Genomic DNA, 25387 nt, shown 5'->3' on the forward strand with positions numbered 1-25387 from the left:
GTGGCGCCTCTCACCCCTTCATCCCCAGCCCATACTGTGTAACATGTGCGTTGCAGCAATAAAGCAATATTAATGCATTACTAATGATACTTCCTTTCAGTTTCAGCCACAGGATTTCTGATACATTGCAATAAACTCGAGCTGCAGTGCTTCGATTCCTCGATATGAAACCCTGCACGTTTTATTAACGCCCACTCGTACTCACGAGCATCGTCAGCTCTCACGTTAATGACACTCACGTTCATTAGCTGCACACTGTTAAGTTCAGTTCACCGTTCACCAAAAATACGAACACACTGTTGCAAAACACTTTGCAGCAGAGGGGCTCCGGCTGCAGCACTACAGTTAGTTTACTTACATATACTAAGTTTACTTACGATGCATCGATTAATCTATTAATTTTTTTCATGTTGTGTACATCAGTAATTTTTTCGAAACGCTTTAGCTCCTTCCACTGGACAACAATCTTTATTTTACGTATAATTAGGGTTCCGTACAAATTGAATCGAAGTTTTCAATGATGCAAAATAGAGAAAAGGCTCAAATCTTCACGTTTGACATGCGGGATCAATAATCGACTATTCATATCAGCTCTGAAACTACAATCATTAGTGTTTGGTTGTTATCTGGTTTTCCTTAAACACGTCAGATCGTTCAGGTGTGATGCCTGATTGACAAAAAAAACTTCCACATGGTTGGCGACGTATTGTGCAGTTGTGATCACGTGACACACACACGTTGACTCTAAACGATGGTTCGGTGTGTTTCCATGCTCCCGCTGCCATTTATAGGCGGCGCCGCGGCAACGCGAGACATTTAAATGGCTCTCGATTGGTGGTCATGATTGTGTCTCCCTTTACATATTACACAACGATTCCTGCCGTCAGCCAATCGGCGCGATTCTCTGTCAGCGTGCGATCGGTCTGTCGATGCAGCAGTGCTGTTTCTAGAACAAAAAAAGATGGCAGCGAGAGGCTGTCGTGCAGCCTCGGTGCAGGTGTTCTCTCTCTCTCTGAGTGTGTTCAGTGTGTGCTGCGATGGAGCTGTTAGCACAGCGTAGTGTTGGTTTCCAGTTACTATTGTTGTCTGTGTAAATGCATGTAGGAGGGGCTCAAACTGACATTTTAGTGCAACAAAGCTTGCTTTGGAAAGTGGAGACCAGGAGGCTCGCCGGTGGAGGGCCGCATAGCACAGCAGCGTCACACCCTGCACTGTTTGAACAACCAGGACGCGCTGGACTCAACGTGCGTGTGTGTGTGTGTGTGTGTGTGTGTGTGTGTGTGTGTCTCTAAGTGATATCCCCTCAGGACAGCGTTCTGCTCGACAGATTTGTCCACAGCGACATGTGTTTGTCTTTTTTTCTCACAAGGCAGCAATGTGAGAAATTCCAGTTATTCCTCTGGCTCTGCTCCGCGTCTTCAGAGGAGACACACCTTCAGTTCCTGACTTTTAATAGCAGGCCGTGACATCAGAGGGTGGTGCACAGCGAGGTGGCTGTAAAGAAGGAACAGTTCAACCAAAAAACGAAAAGAAATCTGTATTCAGTCATTGTCTCCTCACCCTCCCGCTGAACTTTTCATAGTCCACATAAACATTTTCTGGAGCTTCGCAGCAAAAACGGTGTCGCAGCGCTCTCCTAAACAATTGAAGTAGCGATTGAAGACAGAAAAGCATAACATGGCTCCTCGTTTTTAGAACTTTAGTTACTCTGCGGACTGAGATTACTCAGCGTTGATAGGCTTTAACTTGTGACTCATGTCACCAGTCAGATAGTGTTCCTGGGCGGGACGCTGAGTGAAACCACAGTGTGGTGGCTACAGACAAAGAGGAGGATTCTGCTCCAGAGCCAAAATGGCATTCTTTTGAATTTATTTCATCTGCAGACACGGATGCAGATAATTGGAAAATTGCTGAATGTCGGTCCCAATTATCAGTCGGCTCTTGAGACTTGATTTACGTCGGACGACCTGTATGGAGCCATTTCATGTTTATTCATTTTTTTATGCTTTCAGGTTGTCCGTCCGTGCAGCCCGTTCACGTGAACACGATACATCAGTGACTTGAATTTGGTGGCATCGCATTTTTGGCCTTTAGTCAACAATTCATACGATAATGCCAAGAAAATGTACACAAATGTCTAATTCAGGTAAGAGGATGACGTCATGGCAGTATGTACGCAAAAGGTCAAAGGTCAAATTCACATGAAAAATCTGATCTGGCCATCATTCAACACCGTCGCACAACGGCAACATGACCTGTGCGTGGAGGGAAACAGCCGCAAGGAAGTTATTCTTGTGTTTTATGTTGTTTTTATGCACTTTTTGTCGATTTAAAAAAAATGGCTCCATACAGCTCGGCCGGTATAATCCAAGTCTCTGTAAGCACTGAGATCCCAATTTGCTTTGAAAAGACATTTCTGGTCAAAGAATGGTGTAAACAACATCTTCTCAAATGAATTTTTTGATCTCTGGGTTTCTGGAGACTCGGATTACGCTGGACGAACTGTACGAAAGCCATTTGATTTCAGTTGTTTAGGAGAATGCTGCAACGCCGTTTTGCCGCGAAGCTCCAGAAATGTTTTGCGGACAACGAAACTTTCCGTCAGCACGAGGGTGAGGAGATAATGACCGAATCTTTGGGTGAACTTGTCCTTTAAAAACTTAGCAGTATAAAGAAACACGTTGTTACACGATCCAACATGGCTGCTGCTCCTCCCGGTATTCGGATCTGCGTGTACGTTCACTTGAACAAACCCTGAACTGCCTCAGCTGCTGCGAGCTGGTCTGAGGAGGTTTTAACCAGATGCTGTCCGGAGACAGGGCAACACGCACAAAACACACACGCATGAACACACCCTTGGGAGCCGGTGACGCCCTGTTGGAGCGAGCACACCTGGGCCGCTCCTCTTCTCCTTCTTCTCCTTCTTCTCCTTCTTCTTCTTCCTCCTCCTCCTGCTCTCGGCGCCTGTTCCACTCAGTCGGGATCTGGAGTCGCTCGCCGCGTCCCACCGTGAGTGTGAGCGGCGACGAGATGGAGCTGCAGTCGCTGCTGCAGTTGCTATATCAACAGGAAATGTAGGAGAGAAGCTGCAGACTGGATGTGATACACGAGAAGTGTTGTGTTGGTCTTTGTTTAGACGGATGGCTGCAGGAAGTTTGAGTCATTTTTGCACCAGTGGGAGTTTTGAAGAGCCTGATGGCTGCTGGGAGCTCTGGACAGAAGCCGCCGGTCATCAGCGCGTTGACGCCGAGCCGTGCCGGAGGGCAGACACGTGATGAAGATGTTTGATTGAAGTTCATCTAAAAAAAAAAAAGTTTCAGCTGTAGAGGGTCGATGCGATCAGGTTTACAGAGTGAACTCTGCCGTAGCTGGAGGAGAGCGGGGAGTGAAAGGTTGACCGGGATGAAGTCCGATCAACTGATCTCTCCTCCTGAGCCATGTTAAGAAGTTAAGTATGCTTTCATCTTGTGGTATGCTCGGCCGTTGCCGGGGAGGGAGGGAGGGAGAGAGAGAGAGAGAGAGAGAGCGTCCGTCCTCTCCGGAGTCTCATCGCTCCTCTGCTTTTTCACTCCTCTCAGACTGAACCGCTGCAGAGGTTCGCACAGATGCTTTCGCACACAGATGAGTCACATTAGGGGATTAAATAAAGAGCCGAGGACGTCAATCTGCGGCAATTTACTCTCTTTTCACGGATTTCCCGTTTTTCTCTGTTTTCCAACGTCGTTAACTTGGTGTATGTGAGCTTTAAACCCGTCAGCTGGACGTAATAAGCAATTAAGGGTCGTCACCTTGAGCTCTGAGAAAGTTAAACGGCTAATCTAGCAAACAGTCAGCAGTTCAGTCAGCAAACGAAAACAGTCGTTAGTTTGCAGCCCTGATTCTTTAAATGTCGGCCTGAAGGTTTGAGAACATTTTTAAGTCACGTAAAAGCTTCTGGGGAACACAATTAAAATGTAGTTAATTGTTATTTCACCTTTAACAAACAATGAAATGCTTTAAAAACCCTTTATTGAGCATTTGTTAAGTTTTATAAACATCACTTGCAGCTTTATAAAAAAACAGTTGCTTAATAAGTGTCATTTAACTGTTTATCAACAGTGAATGATTAACTAGAACTTCCCCATTTAGCAGCTTTGGTTGCTTAGAATAGTGAAATTATTGGATTGTTGAGTGAATATGCAAATCAGCTGGATTCGATATTGCAGATGAGCTGATCTGATTATCCGACAGAGGATGCAGATGTTCTAAGATTCTATTGAGTCCCAGGAAAATTGAAATATTGCATTGTTTGCATGTTCGCCATATTTACTTAATATTTAGAAATCTCCCCGAAAGCACCTCATATGGTTTTTCTCGAAAAATGAAGAAGAGGCTCAATAGGTATCAAACCGATGTAGTCAACGCAGTACAAATATGTACTGATCGAATGAAATGAATCAGTGTCGTAATACAGCCAGTGATACAACCTCTTTGAATATTTTATAAACACATATAATGAATATCAACACTTTGACACACACACTTTTTGACAGATGTTGAAATTTGCACCGCACGATGTTAGAAAAAGAAAAGCTGATGATGTGATGTTTGGTTTTTTTCTCCTGTGTACACTGCGAATGTGAAACAATAGAGATAACCTGAATGCTGTATAGATACCGTGCATGTGACGTCACGGCAGGAGGAAGTCACCACGCTTACAACCACCAAAGGGGACGTATAGACGAGTGTGCGGCAGCGTCGTTCAAATGTATCAAGCGCCACAATCTTTCAGCTTGAGTGCCCACAAAAACACGAGAAGCCTGCGTGTGAGGAAGTTAATTTACACCATTTGATGCTGAACATACCGCAGCGTGACTGTTGTGCAGGTGCACGTTGCAGTGGAGATGCTAAGATGAAATATCGTGCAGCCCCTTTTTTAAACGTTGGGTCCAAAGCAAAGCGTGTATTTGAGATCCGAATGAAGGCTGAGTTTGTAGATGGCCGCTGTCTCTTGTGATAGTGTAATAATAAAAAAATACTTGTTGACGTGCGTCGTGGATGCTGTACTGACGATGTTCTGTGTCTTGTGTGTGTTTACAGGTAAGAGGAAGCCGGTGCTCAAGCTCCCCAAGGAGGCGTTTGAGCAGCCTCCTCCCGCCGCAGTGTAAGTTTTAACATCGCTCTTCAACACGTCACCTGTTACCTTTGTCGACCGGGTTGATTTAGAACCAGATCAGAGCGCTGCACATGCAGGACGAGCAGTCGAAGCGAACAGTTTTCATCCCCAGCTTGAACGTAGTAAGAATTATTTCTACATTTAGTTCTTCGATCTCGTTAACATGGAGCTCAGACTGCAGCAGAGCCTGGAGTCGTTCTGAGCTGCAGAGAACCTGAATGTTCAGTTTGCCTTAAAGTGAATCATCTCCATTGAGAAACCTGCAGCAGCAGCAGAGGCGTTCTGGTTTCAAGCCAGCTTCACATGACGTGTCTCACTTTCATCTCTGCTACAGCTTCTGTGGAGATAAAGGCTCCAGTGGTTCAGTTACGTTTAATTCAGTTTCAGTGATTTTTTTATTTGGATTTGTGTTATGATTATTATTAATTACGTCATCTTGCAAATTTCCTGATACATCTGATCCGTGTATTCTATTATATTTTTCATTACAAATATTTTTATATTTTTTTGTGTATTTTTCCTATTTATTTCATAATATAAATATTTTACGTTTATTTTTATTTTAATTTTCTCTGCTCCTGGTGTTATCCTCAGGACATTTACTTTCTGTTTCGCCGTAATTGCCTCCTCATATATCAAATTCAACCTGTTTGTGTGTAATTAAACGTGTGTGTGTGTGTGTGTGTGTGTGTGTGTGTGTGTGTGTGTGTGTGTGTTTCAGACCCCCCAGAGATTTGGACTCAAAGGCTTGTGTAACCATCGGAGAGAAGGTAACTTTTCTTCTTTGGATCGGGGACATGTTTACTTTCATCTGTGCACCTTCTCCCGGTCTCATTCATGCTTTATATATTCCTCTATCTTACCTCGGACTGTTACGTAACTCCTCGTGTTTACTTTGTTTCCTCCTCTCGGTGTATTTTTGGTTCAGTCAGGTCTCTCTCTCTCTCTCTCTCTCTCTCTCTCTCTCTCTCTCTCTCTCTCTCTCTCTCTCTCTCTCTCTCTCTCTTAACACGCAGGTCAGCTTAATAAAGGCTCTGTCAGCTGTAAAGAACGGCCCGCTGAACATTACAGCTGAATCGAACACTTCTGATTGTGGGCAGACTGGAATGTGTTTTATTGGCCAACAGGCAGTAAAAATATTTAGTTTAAACTCATCAAATAAGTGGAATTTTCCATTGGCAGAGACGCCTGCTTTTTCTCTGCTGGCCCGAATTCAAAGTAAATCTTTTTTTTTTCCGTAATGATGTAAAAAAAAAAAAAAAAAAAGTTGAAGTCTTGCATCTGTGCAGAGATCCAGAATCCAGAGCTTCTTTACATGCTGCAGTGCAGCTGTATGTGTTCTTAACCAACCGGTTCTCACCGTTTTAATCCTCTACTCCCTGCCTTAAGTCTCCCATCATCACAGCTCTATTCATTCTTGTCACTTTTGTTTTGTCTGTACGCACCTCACGTCTTCTCCTCGTTTGCAGAACTTCGAGGTGAAGGCCGATGACCTGGAGCAGATCGGCGAGCTCGGCCGAGGGGCGTACGGCGTGGTGGACAAGATGAGGCACGTGCCCAGTGGCCTGATCATGGCCGTGAAGGTGAGAGGAGGGGGCGGGTCTGCAACATTAAGAACCAGTTACCACAATATCACCAGACTTCCTTAACAAGTTGGATGATTTAAGGATTAGCGTGTGAGGAGAAACTTGACAAACTTGGCAATTTTTGCTACGAGAAAATACAAATCGTAGACACCTTCTTGTTAGTTCGGCATTAAATGCAAAACATGAAGTTGTTTGTTTCATTGTACAGAGTGTCATTGTTTTTATGAAAGAAGAAAACATTTTCTTGACAGTGAACATGCCAAATTTTACAAATACGAGTCCCCAGACTCCCTTTAAAATTCCCTCAGTTTTGTGAGTGGTTGAGTCAGGAGAAACTTTTTAACCTTATTTAAACTCTCTTTCTGACAAATTCTTAATTATTTGGGCTTTCTTCTTAATTCGGCAAATATTCAACATGTAGGCATGACTGTCTTTGTGTAAAAAAGCCACCATATCCATTCGTCCCTGCGATGATTTATCATTATCGATATACTCGACACTCATAATGTCATCTGTGAACTGATGGAGATGTCGTATTTTTAGTCCAGGCATTCATATTCATTGTTAAAAATCTGACAGCTGAGTGAATCAGTGCTAGAGAGGAGAAACGGTTCATCAGAGGAAGCAGGTCGTTTAGGTAAACATGAAATTAATTTGAAAAATGTATAAATGGAAACACAATGAGAAAAACTAGCGATTGTATATTGGGGTTGACTCGGTCGGTACAGCCGCACATATTCTGCCACTCTTCACTTGAAGCGCTCCGAACGTTATGCATTCATGTTTCCTGCCGTCCTCTTGCAGAGGATTCGGGCCACAGTGAACACTCAGGAGCAGAAGAGGCTGCTCATGGACCTGGACATCTCCATGAGGACGGTGGACTGCTTCTACACCGTCACCTTCTACGGAGCCCTGTTCAGAGAGGTAACGCAATACAGAGACGCAGCACACCTATAGATGGTATCAGGATCAGGAAGATGTAGAATAAGTCAGGGCTGCAGCTAATGGTTTTTTTCACTGTGGATTAATCTGTTGATTAATCGAATAGTTGTTCAGTCGATAAAATGTCAGAAAATAGTGAAAAACGTCCAAGATGGCGTCCTCAAATGTGTTTTCTGGTCCTCAACCCAAAGATATGCTGTTTTGTTATTTTATTCACTTATTTCTTCTGAAATTAATTTACTCAAAGTGATTAATTAGTTATCAAAATTGTTGGAGATAAATGTATTAGTTGCCAGCTAATTGATTTATTGTTGCAGCTCTAAAATTTTTGTATTGCTCTCAAAACAAGATTATGTCGAGTAGCACAAACTTAAAACCGAAGAATGAAAGTCAAATAAGTGTAAAAATGAAGCATATAGAACATTTTTTGTGTCTATTTTAGTCCCTCTGCTGTAATGTCTTTTTCATATCTATCATCTAAATCTGTGTCCATTACTGATGTACAGACACACAAAACACCGGTGTGTGTGTGTGCGTTCTAACAAACACCTCTGAAGATTTCCGGATGCAGTTAACTTCCTGCATGTTCAGGATTTCCTCGCCGTGACTAAAAAACTCGGGAGGATCTGTCGCTTCCCGTCCGTCTGGAACGCGTCCTGGTTGCTTTTGTTTGTTGTAATTTTCCTTTTCCCTGATCCCTTTCCAAATCTGACTGTCTGGTTGCCAGGGCGACGTCTGGATCTGCATGGAGCTGATGGACACCTCCCTCGACAAGTTCTACAAGCAAGTGATCGAGAAGGGCATGAGCATCCCCGAGGACATCCTGGGAAAGATCGCCGTCTCTGTGGGTTTGGCTGCACGATGTGAACGATGAAATATTCATTCCCAGTGACATACTTCCTGTGAACACTCAGCTGATGTTAGCTTAATGACACACACTCGTTATGTAACTCTCATTTGCTTATTAATGGGCTTTGTTATTACAGATAGTAAAAGCTTTGGAGCATCTGCACAGCAATCTGCAAGTCATACACCGAGGTAAGAGCCTGAGAGGAAACATTAGAGCTCCCCGAGTCGATATCCACTTCTGTGATGCAGCAACACTCACAGCACTGAGCTGCTTCTTTCTTTCTTTCTTTCTTTCTTTCTTTCTTTCTTTCTTTCTTTCTTTCTTTCTTTCTATCTTCCTGTATTCCTTCCTTCCATTTTTTTTCTTCCTTCCTTCCCTCCATCTTTCTTTCTTTCTTCCTTCTATTCTTTCGTTCGTTCGTTCTTTCTTTCTTTCTTCCTGTATTCCTGTATTCCTTCATTTATTTATTTATTTCTTCCTTCTTTTGTTCTTTCTTCCTATCTATCATTCTTTCTTTCTTTTTTCTTGCTTCCTTCATTTATTTCTTCTTTCCTTTTTTCCTGTATTCCTTCCTTCCTTTATTTATTTCTTTCTTTCTTCCTTCCCTCTGTCTTTCTTTTGTTCTTTCGTTTATTCGTTCGTTCGTTTGTTCTTTCTTTCTTTCTTTCCTTCTTTCCTTCTTCCCTCCTTCCTTCCTTCCTATTTTTCTTTCTTTCTTTTTTCTTGCTTCCTTCATTTATTTCTTCCTTCCTTCTTTCCTGTATTCCTTCCTTCCTTCCTTCCTCCATCCATTCCTCCCTCCCTCCAGTCACACATGCTTCCATGTAACATGAATTTCGACGTCGTCTTCCACGCAGCCGTCGGTTCCTCTTGATACGAGCATGAGTCATGTAATCCATTATAGTGAACAACAAGTCTGCATTTATTTTTATCAAAGTGACGTCATCGCTTTTAAAATCAATCTCTATTTAAAGCTGCGCCGCTGTTTGTTATGAACAGCGGATGAAATGACATGTTGGAGGTCATCACAGAGCTGAACAGATGAGTAGCTCCAGAAGCTCTTGACAATATTTACAATACATATAATCAGTGTTCAGTGCAAGCCATACTACTAAAAGTACTAGTAGGATTACTTTTTAAAGTCACCCATACTCTTAGTATGGTGAGTTTTAGTACTTTTAAACTTGGTCTCAATATTTTGATGATTTATTCCTTTCAAAACTTTTGGAATCTGTCCTGTACATCACCTCAGCTGACACACGGCTTCAATGACTGCATGTAATCCTTTGGGGCAACCGCGACTTTACATCATCTCGATAAACTGTTGACCTGTTAGAAACCTTCTCTTGCATGTTCTCTGGCTTTGAGTTAGCTTGGTGAGTACAATTGCGTTATAAAAAATAAGACCCATGTTGCCTTTTCTTTGCTGCCTAATCATGTAGCAATAATGTAATGTTCACATTTAATACGAACTTTGGTTTTACTCTGATGGATTACACCAGAGATCCCTAACTAAGAGTACTTGTACCTCAGGGGGTACTTCTGCAGCTGCGAGGGGGGCACTTAGAGAGGAGTGATTCAAAAAATCCACCCACAGAGTGAGTCAGCTACAACAGTTACATTTACTACACTAGGTGTTATTTCCATAAAGAGTGCTTGAAGACTACCTAACAAGCAAGCAGAGTAGATTAAGTAATTCGCTGAAGCTAATGGATAAATAATTGACATAATCGGCCATACGTGATGAATAAACAGCCGAAATCGAGCTTCACCTTTCAATAACTGCTCGGTCATTAAAGGGTTAACCCTTCCTGTGTCAAACCTCTGTGACCACTGTGTGGCTTCTGTTGCATCAGGCCCTGAGTCATCGCTCAGACAGATTACAAGTCACAAAAATAAAGTCACCAAGTGCGTTAACCAAGCGACCACAGAGCTGCTCCCTGAGTGTGAATGTGGCCGTTAAAGACAGTCACTGAGGAAACAGTCACGTGTCGGTGCACAGACTAAAACTCTTCTCCCTCTCTGTCGTCGTAGATGTGAAGCCCTCCAACGTGCTGATCAACACTCAGGGCCAGGTGAAGATGTGCGACTTTGGCATCAGCGGCTACCTGGTCGACTCCGTGGCTAAGACCATGGACGCCGGCTGCAAACCCTACATGGCGGTAAGCGGGAAGAGGCCAAACTGTGTGAATCCGTGTGCTGTAATTGAACTGATTTACAACCGACAAACCAGAAGTTTCATTTCAAAAGTCCAACTAAAGTTACAAGTTAACTGCAGTTTACCGGCCAAGGACAGAGAACATTTATTGGCAGTGGTCTTGCCGAAAGACGAAACTATTAATGTAGCATCTAGATTGACTAATAAGGTGTTATGGCTAATGAGAAGACATGAGCAGTGCAGCTTGTTCTCCTGGTGCATGTTTGTTTTGTAGCTCAGTCAACAAGCTAAGGTACGACGTGTGTCCATGCTAGTCTAGTAAGGAGATATAAGCTAGAAAGCTAACGACTAAAATGTCTCGTCATCTCGACAATAATTAGATGTGTTGCCATTCATGCCTCCCAAATGTTGTGTATAAAAAAGTTGAGCTGTTATATTTATACTTGCTTAACAATCAGCCCGTTGGCATTGACATTGTGAGCATGCTGGCGTGCTGTTGTTAGCATTAAAGGTGCCCTTTGGAGTTTTTGAAAACAAAGTAATGTTTATATTGAGATGTACTCGTAAAATGTGTCCTGACATCCCGCTCCTTCCTCATAAAACATTTGCAGCGTCAATGTTGTGAATTATTTACATTGCTCATTGTTTATATCTGTTTCCTAGATCGCGGTTTGCTTCCTCCTGATGTTTTTTGGCACATTGCTACGTTTGTTCATGCACCATGGCCGTCAACTGTTGACAAGCGGGATGGCATATTGTATCGTAGTCATTCTTGCGTGTACATTTGCATCCTTTAACAGTGCAGACACTCTCTTTCAGATGTGATTAAGACACAAGTCGAATTCAACTAGCTGGTGAACATAGTGGAGTGTTAAGTAGCTGAAGAGCCTGGTGGAGACCAAAAACGGAGCTAAAAGAAAGTGAATATTGGACTTGCATCCGTCAGGTGGACGCAAAAATGACTCAGAATAAATGCTAATGCTGCTACACAAATGATCCTTTATCCTCAGAGGAATGAAAGATGTAGTTTAATTTCAGTTTTTTGATTTTATCAGTGATTATTTTTATTTTATTTATGTGCTCTGAGGAATAGAGCAGATATTATAATATTGCAGAACAGAAAGTGAGAGAAAATCTCCAAGATCAAATTAAGAAATCTCAATTTTAGTCAAACAACTTTGCATTAAAACCCTCGTTATGACTGAGGCCTGGCAGGCGAATAGGTTCACCTCTCCATCTCTCATTATCATCCACACGTCTAATGAAGCCGCTTATATTTTAACTGCGCCTGCCCGGCTGCTGATTGGCTGAGTGGGTTTTAGGGCCAGGTTAGCGGCCCAGGGAACATCGCGCTCAGTGTGTGTGTGTACAAGAAGTTTAGGATGACAGGTAAGCGTGCAGGTTGTCCTTGACAACCGTCGCCATGAGTGACGTCGCCTGTCCTTGTGTCCCACAGCCGGAGAGGATCAACCCCGAGACGAACCAGAAGGGCTACAACGTCAAGTCGGACATCTGGAGTTTAGGAATCACGATGGTAAATCAGCAATTTTTTAATCTTCATCTCAAAGTCTTCACGGCTGCAGGAAAGCAACATGTATCTCAAGGGTCAAAATGATCCATGATGAAAAAAGAAACGCGGCGTTCTAGACGAAGCAGTGTCTAGACGTTTTATTATGAGTTGTTAAATATTCAGAGCTTCCTCATTTGCACATTTCCAACTCAGACCGGAGAATATTTAGGCCTCAAGGATTCAGCCATCTCTGGTAATTTCCCTTCATCTGAACCAGGCTCGTCCTTTTGGCTCCGGGCTTTCTGCAGGCAAGCAGAAAATGTCCCGGCACAAGTGTCATTTGAATGGTAATGAGAGGGCAAAAAGTGTTTGATGGGGAGAAGAGGGAGGTTTTCTAAATGACGGAGTTGGAAAAAACTGTTCAGAATTTCATAATGACTTCTGAGTGATGAGGGAGTTTTTTTTTCTTTTCCCTCATTATGTTTTAACTCCAAGACGTCTTCAGAACTGGACGAGGCGCAGCGAGCAATCAGCGTGCCGGATAAAACACACTCCGGGTGATTTTTGGAGTCTTTTGCTCCTCGAGAGCTGCACTTCAGAAGCCAATTGGGCAATGAATAACTGCACAGTGAGGATTTTGCTTTAAATCAGTTGGTCTTAAAAACATGTTGATCTGAAGGAAGATGTTGACAGAGTGGGTTCAGATCTGGACTCGTTCTCTTCATGATCCGGACTTCAGAGTGTCCTGATTTGGTGTTTCATAAATGTAAACGTATCCTAACAAGTTCTGGGCGATGTGGAAAAAATGAAATATCACAGTATGTTTTGATCATATTTTAAAGATGGCTGTCGAGGCGATCCACAAAAATATTAAAAGAACATTTCGCCACAAAATGAAATGTCACCAGTGTCATTATCTCCTCACCAACATGCTGATGGACAATTGAGAGAAGTTTCATAGTCCATAAAACATACCTGGAGCTTCACAGCAAAACAGCATTGCAGCATTCTTCTAAACAACTAAAGTTGATGGAGACTTGTCTTAAAATGTAAAAAAAAAAAAGCAAGCTCCAAGATTTTAGCCAGAAATCGTCTCGCCCAAAGTCAATTTCCACTTTACCCTCTTACAAATGATTTATCAGCTGCTATTTAATAACAAAAAAGACTAAAGTTAACTGTCATGTTTTAACTTTAATTAAATAAATGAATCAGAGTGAGGCCACAATGTATCGTCGATGCAGAGAAAAAACTTTAGTATGCATATCAAAGATGTTTCCAGGACAGTTGAAATGTTCTCGTGCACTGCAGCTCTTTTCCGTTCTCTCTGGCTCGAGAGCCCTTAATGGAGAAGAGAAGGAAGTGAGATGGCTCACTACTTAACTGCCTCCATCGTCAGCTCTAGAAAAAAAACATGTTTAATTCTTTTTTCATGATTTCCACAATTAGGCAGGTCAGTCGCTTTAAATACTGGATATCATAAATAAGTATTCATACATCTGCAAATGTAGTGAAACAGAAGGATAAAGATGCATACAAGGGTAATACTCCAGTAAAGTGTTAGTACCTTAAAATCTGAGGATGAATACTCTGGTGATGATCAACAGGCTGAAATGAAAATGAAAGTCTCTCAGGTGTTTTGCGACTCTCGATTCTTCATTCCACTTGTTCGGGTGTAGAAACTGAATCCAGAGCGTAGATACGGTGACTGCAGGTGATGTGATGGCCAACCAGAGACTTCTCTGCCCGTACAGCTGATGTCCTCTTCCTGTTCCAGTGACCTCTTTTTTTTTCTCTCTCCCCGCGCCTCAGATCGAGCTCGCCATCCTGCGCTTCCCGTACGACTCGTGGGGCACGCCCTTCCAGCAGCTGAAGCAGGTGGTGGAAGAACCTTCGCCCCAGCTTCCCGCCGACCAGTTCTCCCCGGAGTTCGTGGACTTCACCTCTCTGTGGTGCGTCTTTCATTCCCCTCTCTCGCTTTGTCCCAGCTTTCGCAGACAAAAAAGCATTTAGCTTGCACTTCTCTCATTGTGTTTTTCTTTCTCTTTCGCACGATGAGCCACTGAAGGCTGATCTGCTCAGGCGAGACGCCAGCAGAGTCGTGGTGCCCCCCTTCAACAAAGCCTCAGTGAACCAGACAGAAATGTGTGTTGATCCCAGCTGGGTGGGCTTCGGTTAACTTCCCTGCTGATCAGATTGAGTTCATTATGAAATTCTTTTGTTGTCGCTGTTGTTGTTGTGAGGCCAAGTGGCTGTTGTGACAGGAAGTATGAGGAAATCAATTAATTCCAAAAACCTTTATATTTGAGCCCTCGCAACTTTACTCAAGGGCACTCACAAGCTTTTTTAAAAACATTTTTTTACCAGCTTTCACCCTCATCTCTTGGTCTTTAAACAGTGCTAACAAGGTCTTGTTCAGTCCTTCAGCTCAGCTCACAGTGTGTGACCCCAGCTGCACTTCACCATTTAATGCATCCTGCAGTGGATCAGATAGCTGTCTGATATCATAAAAGCTGAGTGTGTAAAAGCCAAGAAGCATTGGAGATGGATGGAAAACTGACGGAAATGTGTCCGTCTCACCAAGATGCATCTTTATTCCTCTTTGCTAAGTGGAACTACATCAGGAAGCAGTCTGTGGACGCTAACAGAGTCCTCACTCCTCTCATAATGGCAGCTTATATCACACTACAGCTTCACCTACACCATCGTATACGAGCAGAGAGAAGGTGCAACATGTAAATCTAGCATTTATCTGATTTATATGTTTCTATATGTGTGATGAAGGATTAAGAGGATAAAACTTTTGTTTTGCTCGTTCTCCGTTTGCTCCAGTGATCCATGCGTTTGTGTGGCTAGTTGTTAGCTACCTCGCTTAACTTTTATTGTTGTAACATTACAGGAGTCTTCCTTCTACTGGGGTTTTTGGCAGTTATCAGCTGTTATGTAAGATGTTATAAATCCCATTTGGATTTTTTCTGGATTCCTGAGACACTTAAAGAGGTCATTTCATGCTTTTGGGGTTTTTGCCTTTCCATGTTTGTGCATATAAAAGGTCTGTGAAGTGAAAAAATCCCAAAGTCCAAGCCAGAAATACTGCTCCTGCACTGCCTGAAACACCTGGTTTGGAGTCGAGCCTTTACTTCTGTAGCTTATGTGCATCGCTATGTAACAGGCAGGATATAATATGTATATATATATATTTTTAAATATATTTAGTATAAGATGTATGCACTCCAGTCAGTCAGCAGACATACATTTGCTACTGCTTTAGCAGCCTTATTTTAGATCACGCTACCTTGCTCGGCATGACCCGCCCTACTCTGCCTCTGATTGGCTGCATCCTGCCTTTTGAGTAATGTGCATCTCACCAAAGATTGAACAGAGGTGAGATGTTTCACTCTGTAGCTAAAACCGAGCGTTAAAGACACAGTGTGAAAAGAGATTCTGCTGCAAGGCAGCACATCAGGAAAATCATGTGTTTTTGGAAAATTAAAGGATGTAAACGTATTCTACAAGGACTCCAAAATAAAAGTATGAACCTGATAATAAGCATAATATGACCTCTTTAAATTGAAAAATGGGGCCAGTGTTTCATCAGGTTTCATTGACTGGAGTTGTTTTTTTGTTTCGCCACCGACTTACAAATGCAGTTACTTATCTTGTGTGCAGGTTTTATGTCCCATCAGCATGGCTGACGTTGTTGTGGGTTATGCATTAAATTCCCCTCTCCCCTGATTCTGTTGTAGAGCGGTGACCCGGTTGATCTGTATGACTTTGATGCATAACTGCTCAATGTGAAGCTAACTCCGCTCCACTCCATCCAGGGTGTTTTCTCAGGGAAAAAGAAATCTTATGTTGTTGTATTTCAGTTCTAGTTGGGTTTCTGTTCACCGTGACCCTTTTTTGTTGTTGTTTTTTTACAAATAAACATAGAGGAATTAACGTGGAGTAGCAGGTGATTTGTTGATTGCACAGTTTTGATAATGGTCATCCTCCATCATCCAACACATCTGTTGCCTGTGACTCCCAAAAACACACATATCCCTGTTCCCAAAACAACATAACTGCTGCGTCAGTTGCTGTGACGGGGCTCTTAAATGCTGACTGAAAGCTTCAACCCTGAACCCAGCAGGGTAAATCAGGACTGTTGAAGTGCCTCTATCTGAGACCAACAGATCAGTCTATAGCTAAAAAACCTTTAGTGTATATGTGATAATGTGACTGCTGCCCTTGTATGACGGAAAACCAAGCTATTCTGATAGAAATACTGTCAGATTAAGACATTCAGTGACCTGGTCGCGTGGAGAAATGATTCCTGATGTTTGACTGTATTGTCTCATGCTTGGCTGTTCGATTGTAATCCTGAGAATGAAACAGGACCTCAGATCAGAGTCCGATGAGCTAATTATCAGGTGGAGCGACCTCTGGAGTAGAAGCAGTGTTTTGAGACTAAAGGGGTCAGTAAAGTGTCAGTAATGAGTCTCATTCAGCTGTGAGTTGATGTCGTTCTTGTTGCTTTTTGCCTCCGCAGCTTAAAGAAAGTTTCCAAAGAGCGGCCGAATTACACAGAACTCATGGTGAGTGCTGCTCTTTTTAAAAAAATCTGCTGTTTTAATGTCATTGTTGTGCTTTTTCTAACAGATGACATGCATGTTTTGCACCCTGTAATACTGTTAATCGGACACTAGAGGGTGCAATGATACCATCATTTCCATCCAGATGAACGTCCTCGCCTTCATTTATGAGTAGCTGCAAGGCTTCAGTACATAAATCAGTTGTCACAACACGAGAGCTGCAACGATAAATCAATCAGTCAATGAATGAGATTATCTCCAGCTACTTTGATGATCGATTAAGCAGTTAAAGTCATTGTTTTTACGGAACAAAAAGACAAATTTATCTGATTGCAACTTCCTAAATGTGAATATTGTATCGTCTCTGACAGTAATCATGGATTGTGGACAAAATAAGGATATTGGAGGACGTCATTTTTGACATTTTATAGACCAAATGAATATTCAGTTAATCAAGAAAGTAATCAACAGATTAATCGACACTGAAAATAATCATCAGTTGCAGCCCTGCACACACACATTTAATAGACTTAACAACTAATCGACTCTTATTCGTTGGTTGCACTCAGACTTTTTTTTCCCTCCTCCTCAGCAACATCCCTTCTTCACCTCCCACGAGGCCAAAGAAACCGACGTGGCTAGCTTTGTGAAGGTCATCCTGGGGGACTGAGTCGCCGCGCTCGCACCGGAGGGAGGAGAAGGAAAAAAAAATCCACAAGAAAACCAACAAACAAAAAAAGCACCAATCGCAGCCCCCCCTCGTAACCTGCCTCACCCCTCCCTCTAGGGTCAGACCGATGGAGGCCCCAGAGGAGAAGCTGACGGATTGGAGGGAGGAGTCCGTCCTCCGCGCCCCCCCCCCCCCACCACCACCCACCACCTGGCCATCCAGGTGACATCACCTGACAGGGGAGGGGAGGGGTGGGGGGTGGGTGGGGGCAACATGTAATCTGGAGTAATTTAAGATGTCTGTATGCAAAAAAAAAAACACCCCTCCCTCTTTGGTTCGATCATGTCCCGCCCTCCGTGCACCGCCTACTACTCAAACATCAGTCAGTCGACCGCGCGTGGAGTCAAAACGTCGCGGCGGTCAAACTTTTTCTTTTTTGCTGAAAAAGTGAAAAGAGGTGCAGATTCTATTAAAAAAAAAAAAAAAAAGAGAGAGAAAAAAAAGATGAATGATATAATGCTATCTATGTATAATCTAAATGTTTGTATACTCAAAGCAAGTGTTGCATCGGTTTATTAATTGACTGCATGTACAGAATATATCTGTGGGTGAATAACGGGCTCAGACGGGCCGGTGAGGAACACCCGTAGAACCTGCAGCCTCACCTGCAAGGCCCTCCTAGTGGTCACACATAGGTACTGCACTTCAACTGCTCTCCCTCGATTACAGCAGAGGTCTACTACATGCCTGTGAGTGTGTGTGTGTAAGTGTGTGAGCTGGTGCATGATGTGTGTGTGTGTGTGTGTGTGTGTGTGTTTGTAGGGCTGCACGATATTTGGATGAAATAATGTTGTTGTTTTTTTCGCTCAGAGTTGAGATGATGAATGAAATGTGTCCTCTGCAGTCTCATCAGTTGATCTGAAAGAAGTTTGGATTATTTATGTTCTCCTGGCCGGGCAGAGGCAGGATTTTTTTTTTTCCCTCGTAGCTCTCTGGGTTTTCTTTTAGAGTTCCGATGCAGTTTATGTGTTTAGCCGTGCCTCGCTGAAGTCGAGAGGCTAGTTTTTCCGAGTGCTTTTGTCAGAGCGTCGGTTGGATGCATTGGTTCCGACTCGTTATTTATTTGCTTTTACTTTTCTGTCACTGTGTCGAGGCCCGGTCAGACGGGGGTTAAAAAAGCAACATTTTGAATAGAAATGATTTCCTTTAATGCAATCACAGGAATGACTACGCTTACATGACGTAGATATGAAAATGATCATTCACATTTTCATGCAGCAGCGCATACTCTGATTAACCTGCCCTAATGGTGTTCCACCAGTGGCGGATTTGTTCAGCCGTGTGAATTACGGCCTCCCACTTCCTTCAACAAGCGGTCAGTGTTGTGATATTCATGCTTTGGGTCATGCGTCTCTGTCCTAGTCCTACAAACCCTCGGTTAAGCGGGCAAGAGGCCGTGTGGTGCAAACTGCAAGAACCCCAGCTGAGATGCATGTTCTGAATGCACTGTATACAAAGAATCAATCAACAATCAGCGTATCTCAAACGTCCCCATTCGGACCGAACCAGGCGAACCCACCGTTGTTGTGAAAAAACTGAAACTTAAACAACCTGCATCAAATTCAGAATAACAGTGAAATATCCTAAGGCACGTAAACGTAGCGAACGCCTCCTCTGGGTTTGTGTCATCTCGTAACGTTGGAACCTTTTTGTTGTATTTTGGTTATATACATTAATTACCTTGATTCTGCCAATAATAATCATAATAAAAAGTGATTGTGTTCTTCCGGGGCTATATTTGTCACTGTGCAAAGTGCAGAACGTGTGAATATGTTCCCCGTTAGGCGAGAGTACAGCTGAAACAAGCGACGTCTGACGGCCACACATTTGGCGGCAGAAATATAAGTGAAGCGAGAAGGTTGGAAGCCGGCGACGCCTCCACTGATCCGTCTCTCAGAGATCAGTTCCGATTTATTTATAAAAAAAAAGTCGGTCACGCGTTGCATGAGTTGTAACGCGGTCTCGACACGACTTCATGACACACTAGAAGCGCAAGGTTTGATGCCAGCTCACGACTGTAATGAGACTGCACAGAGGTGGTTAACGAGGTGAAGTTGAGGTTGAATTCCGATGAATCCCGCAGCCCTACCTGACGCGCACACACACACGCACACGCACACACTTTAAAGTGAGGTGTGTGTGTCGACGTTGTGGTCAGTCGTGGGAGAAGATTGCCCATATTCTCCTTGTTGTGTGTACTGAGCCAATCACAACCCTCTCCACTCCATGTTCCACATGAGAAGAACTGGATATTATGACTATTATTATTATTGATATTAATATTATATTAATTATTGTTGTTATTATTATTATTTAGATCCAGGTTTGTTTGTTTCGCTTTGTTTTCTCCCCGGACATATTTACTGCAGTTCCTCTTATTTATTACGACTGCTGATCTCCCTCTGAAGACTTGACCGATCCATCAGAGACGATATGTGTGTGTGAATGTGTGAGTGTGTGTGTGTGTGTGTGTGTGTGTGTGTGTGTTCCCGTCGTCTTCTTCTTCTCCTTGGCTCAAACACGTAACAGCGCTTCTGAACTGTAACTCGCCTTCTATGTGCCTCTCAGTAGATAAAAAGGAGAATAATGTGTTGTCCTGAGGATGATGCAGAGACCTCTGCCCCTCCGTCAGCTCCCCCTCCCCCCCCACACACCCCCGCATGGCGTCCACTTCCCGTTTGTGTTGTCGTAGACGGAGCTCCACGTCGCCAGTATTTATTCTGCTCCCACGCGTTTTGTACTCATCTGTCGTTGCCTTGGTTCTTGGCTCTTTTGTTGTTGTTTTTTTTGGTTGTTTTTTTTCTCGCGGTGGTTTTTTTTTTTTTTTCGAGCCGCCGACACCTTCAGTTGTTATGCAAGTACTACTCTAATGACTAAATGGAAACTTGAATACGGTTTGTGGCAGGGTGGCAGGAGAACATTTACATCATTTTGTTGCCTATAAATGTTTTGTTGCTGGATTATCGCTTGATGTTTCTCGGCGTCTGTTTCTGTCCTCAGTCCATTTTTTTTGGTGGCTGTGGCTCCGCTGGAGTCGTCTGATTGCTGTTTAAAGGCTCAATCTGTGACGGGAAGCAGACTTGGAGGACCCGAAATGACTTTTTTGAAGCCCACGGATGCCGGCACTGCACTGAACTTTGACTAACTCCAACGCTAAGAAAAATGACATTCACGCACGCATGTAAAATCAGAGTCCAACCACGACGCCCATTTACGTTTCCGTTACCAGTTTTACTGCGCTGAGTTGCACCGAGCGACACCCAAGATGGACCTTCTCAAGAATGGGTTGACTCAACTCAAAACCTGAGAGAGAGTTTCTTAAAAGTCTGTGGGTGTTCATCTCTCGGCCTGTGGTTTGAGGTTGAGTGTCTCTCCAGACTCTCAGTTCGTACTCTCAGATATTGGCTTTTTTTGGAGTGTTTCATCGTGCTCGCTCTCAGCTGTCACTGCCGGTGAAAACCCAACATTTCCCTGATTTTGCTGCTTCATAATAAAAGGTTCGAAATAAATAAGTTTAGCGGAGTTTATAGGAATTAAGGACACCTCATTTTATTTTTTGGCCACTTGGGGTCAGCAGAACGAGCTGCAAACACGCCGTTGACATATTATCACCTTGTGAAATGTCCTTAAACACACAGTAACTATAGTCGTAACACAATCGCAGATTGAGCCTTTAACTGACCACACTAGGTTTTTCCCTGCAATGCGTTAACATTTGTTTTATTAAAGCAACAATATTCCATGATTCAAATCCAAATTCCTGTGCTCAGTCCTGTCTGTACCGTCTGCTCTGTCATTTGAACGCCTTCCCCACGCAGTTTCCTGTTTTGTAGCAGGCTGCCAACCTTTTCCTTTCACCCTTCACACCGTGATCTGCTCCCCCGGCTGGGCTCAGCTCCCACGGCCTTTAGCTCACTATCCTCCAGGTGACTCCTCCGCGAGTGCGGCTCATAAAGCTTCCTCTTCACCAGCCGCACTAAACTGTCTCCCTCCTCCCTCCTCCATTACGAAGCTCCCGTCACGGTTGCAGAACATTTCACCACAGCTGACTCTGCTGCGTGACACACGGTAGACACGATTGCGTTTTGCCATTTTTGTGCAACTCTTCCTTTTGAGACGGAACTCGCTGACAGCCGCCGTAATGATGACAAAGAGCCCCCTAATTTGTACGTCTTGTGCCCGGGATGGAAATATACACTTGAGGAACTTTAATTGCAGTCAGTGTTTTATTGCATGATGAAATTAGTTAAATTCAAGTCACGCTTTTCCTCATTGGACTGTCACAGGTTCTCTGGAAAACACCCTGAGGATGTCAGGACGAGTCCTCTGTGTTCGTCGGTTAATCTAGAATTTTCACAAAAATGACCAAAGAGCTGAGGTAGACAAGCGTTAGAGGAGGAGGGCGACGGTGTGTTTGCTGCCGACCTGTTGAAAATAAAAAGACGCTCCCTTCTGTTTTCCTGCTTCACGGTGTCGTGGCAGCAGCGTAGGTGTGTGTAGTGTTTGTAGGTCTTTAAGTGCCTGACGATGCATTTCTGTTGTGAACATTTACATTGAAACACTTTGTCTCCGTCTCTGTGAACGATTGCTTAAACACTGTTTTTGTCCTTCACGTCCTCCCCGGGGACACACTGACACTGCATGTTGCTGTGATGTTTTGCACTGTACCGAGGAGCCATATCACATCGTCACGTTGTGTTACTGTGATAAGAAAAAGCCACAGTTCTGACCATGAAAAGTTGCAGTCCGGATGTGGTTGCTGGAGTCACGAGGTTCTGAGTTTTTTAAAATGAAATCACAAAACTGTAAATTTTCAGATGGTATCAGTGTTTTCTTCACACAAAGAGACTTTTATTTTGTTTTAAAGACGCTTTGTTGTCGCTGCTGTCTGCTACTAATGTGAAATATTGCCCACTAGTGGACAAAAACTCGACAGAGTTCCTTTAACCTGAGAGTGCAGCAAAGTTGAAACAATCCGCATGAAATGAACTGAAGCTGTGTCACACTTTCATCCTAAAATATGTTCTGATTTCAACCACGTTTGGTGATGAACAAGATTTTAGTGTCGCTTGTACTCTGGCAAACGGATTAATTTAAATACATAAGTTATTTGTCCTACAAGGCCATGTGTAAAAAAAAAAAAAAGAACCAGGAGCTTCTCACAGATAGAGAGTCTGGAAAGTTTTCTCTGCTCCAGTGAGATTTTATAACACTAAACAAAAATATGACGTACAACATTTTGGGAAAAACATTTTCTCTTTTTTATTTAATCTAATTTAATCTTTTTAATTTTGAGATGGGATAAAATGCAGCTAGGATAAAATGATAAAATCATTAAGTTAATTATCATAATTTTTTACCTAATTGCATTGTATTCAAGTAAGAAGTAAGGAGGGTTGTTGTACTGAAACGCGAGGCAACGTTCTGGCTGTTATTTGAGAACTTACAGTATCCTTAAATATATTTAGAAAGGGGGGAAACAATTTGCTAAAATACTTCGCAGTGCTATTTGGTCACATAGTAACTTTGCCGGAATGAAATGTTGTGTTGTACATTCCAGCCTCCTCCCAATGACGACTTCTTACTATTTATACTACGTCTACTCACTTCCTCCTTTGCTACTGTAATAATCACTCGAGCCACTAGAGGTCGCTGCCTGACAAGACATGTCTTTAATAGTCGATCGTTTTATATTGTTTTTCTGAAGAGGCTTGCGTTTCTTTACTTCCTGTTTTAACCGACAAAGCGGGTCATTTTAGCAACATTTTGTCATGAAGAAAGTGGATATTTTAACTCAAAATATTTCTTGTCTTGACCCTAAGCGGGTGTTTTTTTGTTCCTAGACCTGACTGCCTGACTGGACCACGAGCATAGCGTTCAGAAGAAGAAATTAAAAATGCAACTTTAAAAGTGCATTACTAAAATGAACATATTATGACCGATATTGACATTTGTTGTGAGTTAAACTTTCACTCTTGGACTTTTAGGTGGGTAATCAAGTGTTTCTTCTCACCCAACCATAATGTACATGCCGGTTTTGCCCAAAACAACTACGAATGTCAACATGTGGTTTTAAAAGTCCATTTAAAAGTACATTTTAAAAAGTTCGCTCAAGAGCTCTGTATCTGTTCATTTACAGGCCTGTGAAAAAGTTGCGTGCTGTACTTTTTAAAATTGAAACGTAAAGGGATGTCAAACTTCAAGATATCCGAGGTTCGCCGAAATGTACAATACCGACTTTGATTCGGCACAACTCAAATATTAGACGCTCAGTTTGCCAGAGCTGCACTCAGAACCTCCTGACTCCTCGCTCGCCGCTAATTTCTCCTGCTCAACACTTCTGCTCACAGTTGACTCATATTCAATTTTTAAACAGGCTGTAATGAGAAAAGAGTCGAGTCCAATCACTCATCACATGGCGTTTTTCTGTGCGCGTGTGCGCGCGTGTGTCTACGTTCAACCAGAGGGCAGTGCTATCTTTACCCCGCTGCTCCTCTCTGTGGAGATAATGAAGCGAGTCACACAGATAAAAACAGTCACCACCCTCCTCCTGCTCCCGTAAAACCTGCATCCAGAAAAAAAAGCTTTCCTTCTGTTGATTCAGCCTCTTCACACTTCGGGCTTTGTGTTTTTCCATGTGAGGGCTCACACACGTCTCGCCCGCATACGTGGGAATTCCCGTCCGCGGGTCTATTTTTGCGGCTCGTGCTCACCTGCTGAGTAAACCCTCCTGTCGCTGAGGGGTGAACGGGGGGCAGGACGTCCGAGTGGAAACTGTCCTTCGCGGGGGCCGTTTATTGTCACATCCCATCGCGATTCCCCCCTCTTAACCTCTGAGTTTATCTGAGCACCCGACGACAGGCACATATTTCTGGATGATGCATCCGTGACATCCAGTAGGTAAGCGGCTGTTACTGGAACAAGCCGCTGCTCTTTTTTTTTTTTTCCCTTACAAGTGTCTGAAGGTCAGATACGGATTTTAGGCTTGAGAGAGAATCAGAGGAAGTTCAGCTCACCTTCCTCCTCATCCTCAAAATGTGTCAGCGGGGGAATCAATGATATGGTGTTGAAAAAAAAACGCTTCCGGCCCTTTACAGATTTGTGTTCCCGCCAGATTATATCGAGTGTAAATCTGTTGTTTTCGTGTGTGTGTGTGAGCCGTGATGAGGTTTTTTTCTTGAATGCTCCCCCCCTCCCCCATCTATTGCACAACACTTTCCTCACTTCAAGCGTTCTCGAGGTCGTCGACGGCGACCCCGACTTGTGAACTGTGGAGCTTTTTTTCTGTCTCTCTGTCGCAGGTGGTAAAACTGCTGGTACACACAGCTGTATGTGACTTCTGATGTTGCGGTGTTGTGTTCTTTTATTCGGGGCGGGGGTTGATTTTTATCGGAATATCCAGAGATGCTACTGTACGTGGACGAGGGTGTTCGGTTGCTGTCGGGTGGGTTTTCGGGGGTCGGGGAGGGTCACCGCGGCTTCAGCGCCTCGTCCCCCCCCCTCCCCCCACACGGGAAGTGAAGTTCTCAGTATATTTACACATCTCTAAAGCCTCTGCTAAAGACTGATGACTGTTCATTTAGAGCTCAATGAATTTCTATGAATATTTTAGATTGCTCAAACTGATTATGTGCAATTGTAACGATGGAAATTCAATAAAAAAGAGGTATTTTTACACAATATGCTCAGTGTCTGCTCTGTTCCAGCTGTTTCTTTTAAAGTTTGGGTGGACAAAGATTAAAAAAGACTGAAGAGTTCACAATGCTTTTATAGAAACAAGGGACTACATACTTCCAGCCGCATCTAAAGATAAAGTAAATCAAAGGACTAAAGAAGTGGATTTTGGCAAAAAGTGAAAACCCCTCCTTCTTTCTCACCTCAGCAC

At 43.2% G+C, this 25387-nt stretch overlaps 1 protein-coding gene across 2 annotated transcripts in view; it reads left to right on the forward strand.

Annotated features, from left to right (window-relative positions):
• The window catches only part of map2k6 (mitogen-activated protein kinase kinase 6), a 36746-nt gene extending 11564 nt beyond the window's left edge, over positions 1-25182 (forward strand). The window contains exons 1-12 of one of the 2 annotated variants that reach the window (XM_030400516.1): positions 3057-3447; positions 5080-5143; positions 5877-5925; positions 6625-6738; positions 7546-7665; positions 8411-8527; positions 8670-8721; positions 10568-10695; positions 12148-12225; positions 14011-14150; positions 16730-16775; positions 17365-25182. In XM_030400516.1, the coding sequence (XP_030256376.1) occupies positions 3438-3447; positions 5080-5143; positions 5877-5925; positions 6625-6738; positions 7546-7665; positions 8411-8527; positions 8670-8721; positions 10568-10695; positions 12148-12225; positions 14011-14150; positions 16730-16775; positions 17365-17442 (996 nt within the window). In that variant the 5' untranslated portion in view covers positions 3057-3437 and the 3' untranslated portion in view covers positions 17443-25182. Of the gene's footprint in view, positions 1-3056; positions 3448-5079; positions 5144-5876; positions 5926-6624; positions 6739-7545; positions 7666-8410; positions 8528-8669; positions 8722-10567; positions 10696-12147; positions 12226-14010; positions 14151-16729; positions 16776-17364 lie in introns of those variants that run through there. The other variant, XM_030400515.1, reaches the window with a different exon arrangement.
• The last annotated feature ends 205 nt before the right edge of the window (positions 25183-25387 follow it).

The sequence above is a fragment of the Sparus aurata genome, chromosome 20 (genome assembly GCF_900880675.1).
Source record: "Sparus aurata chromosome 20, fSpaAur1.1, whole genome shotgun sequence".
Lineage (NCBI taxonomy): Eukaryota > Metazoa > Chordata > Actinopteri > Spariformes > Sparidae > Sparus > Sparus aurata.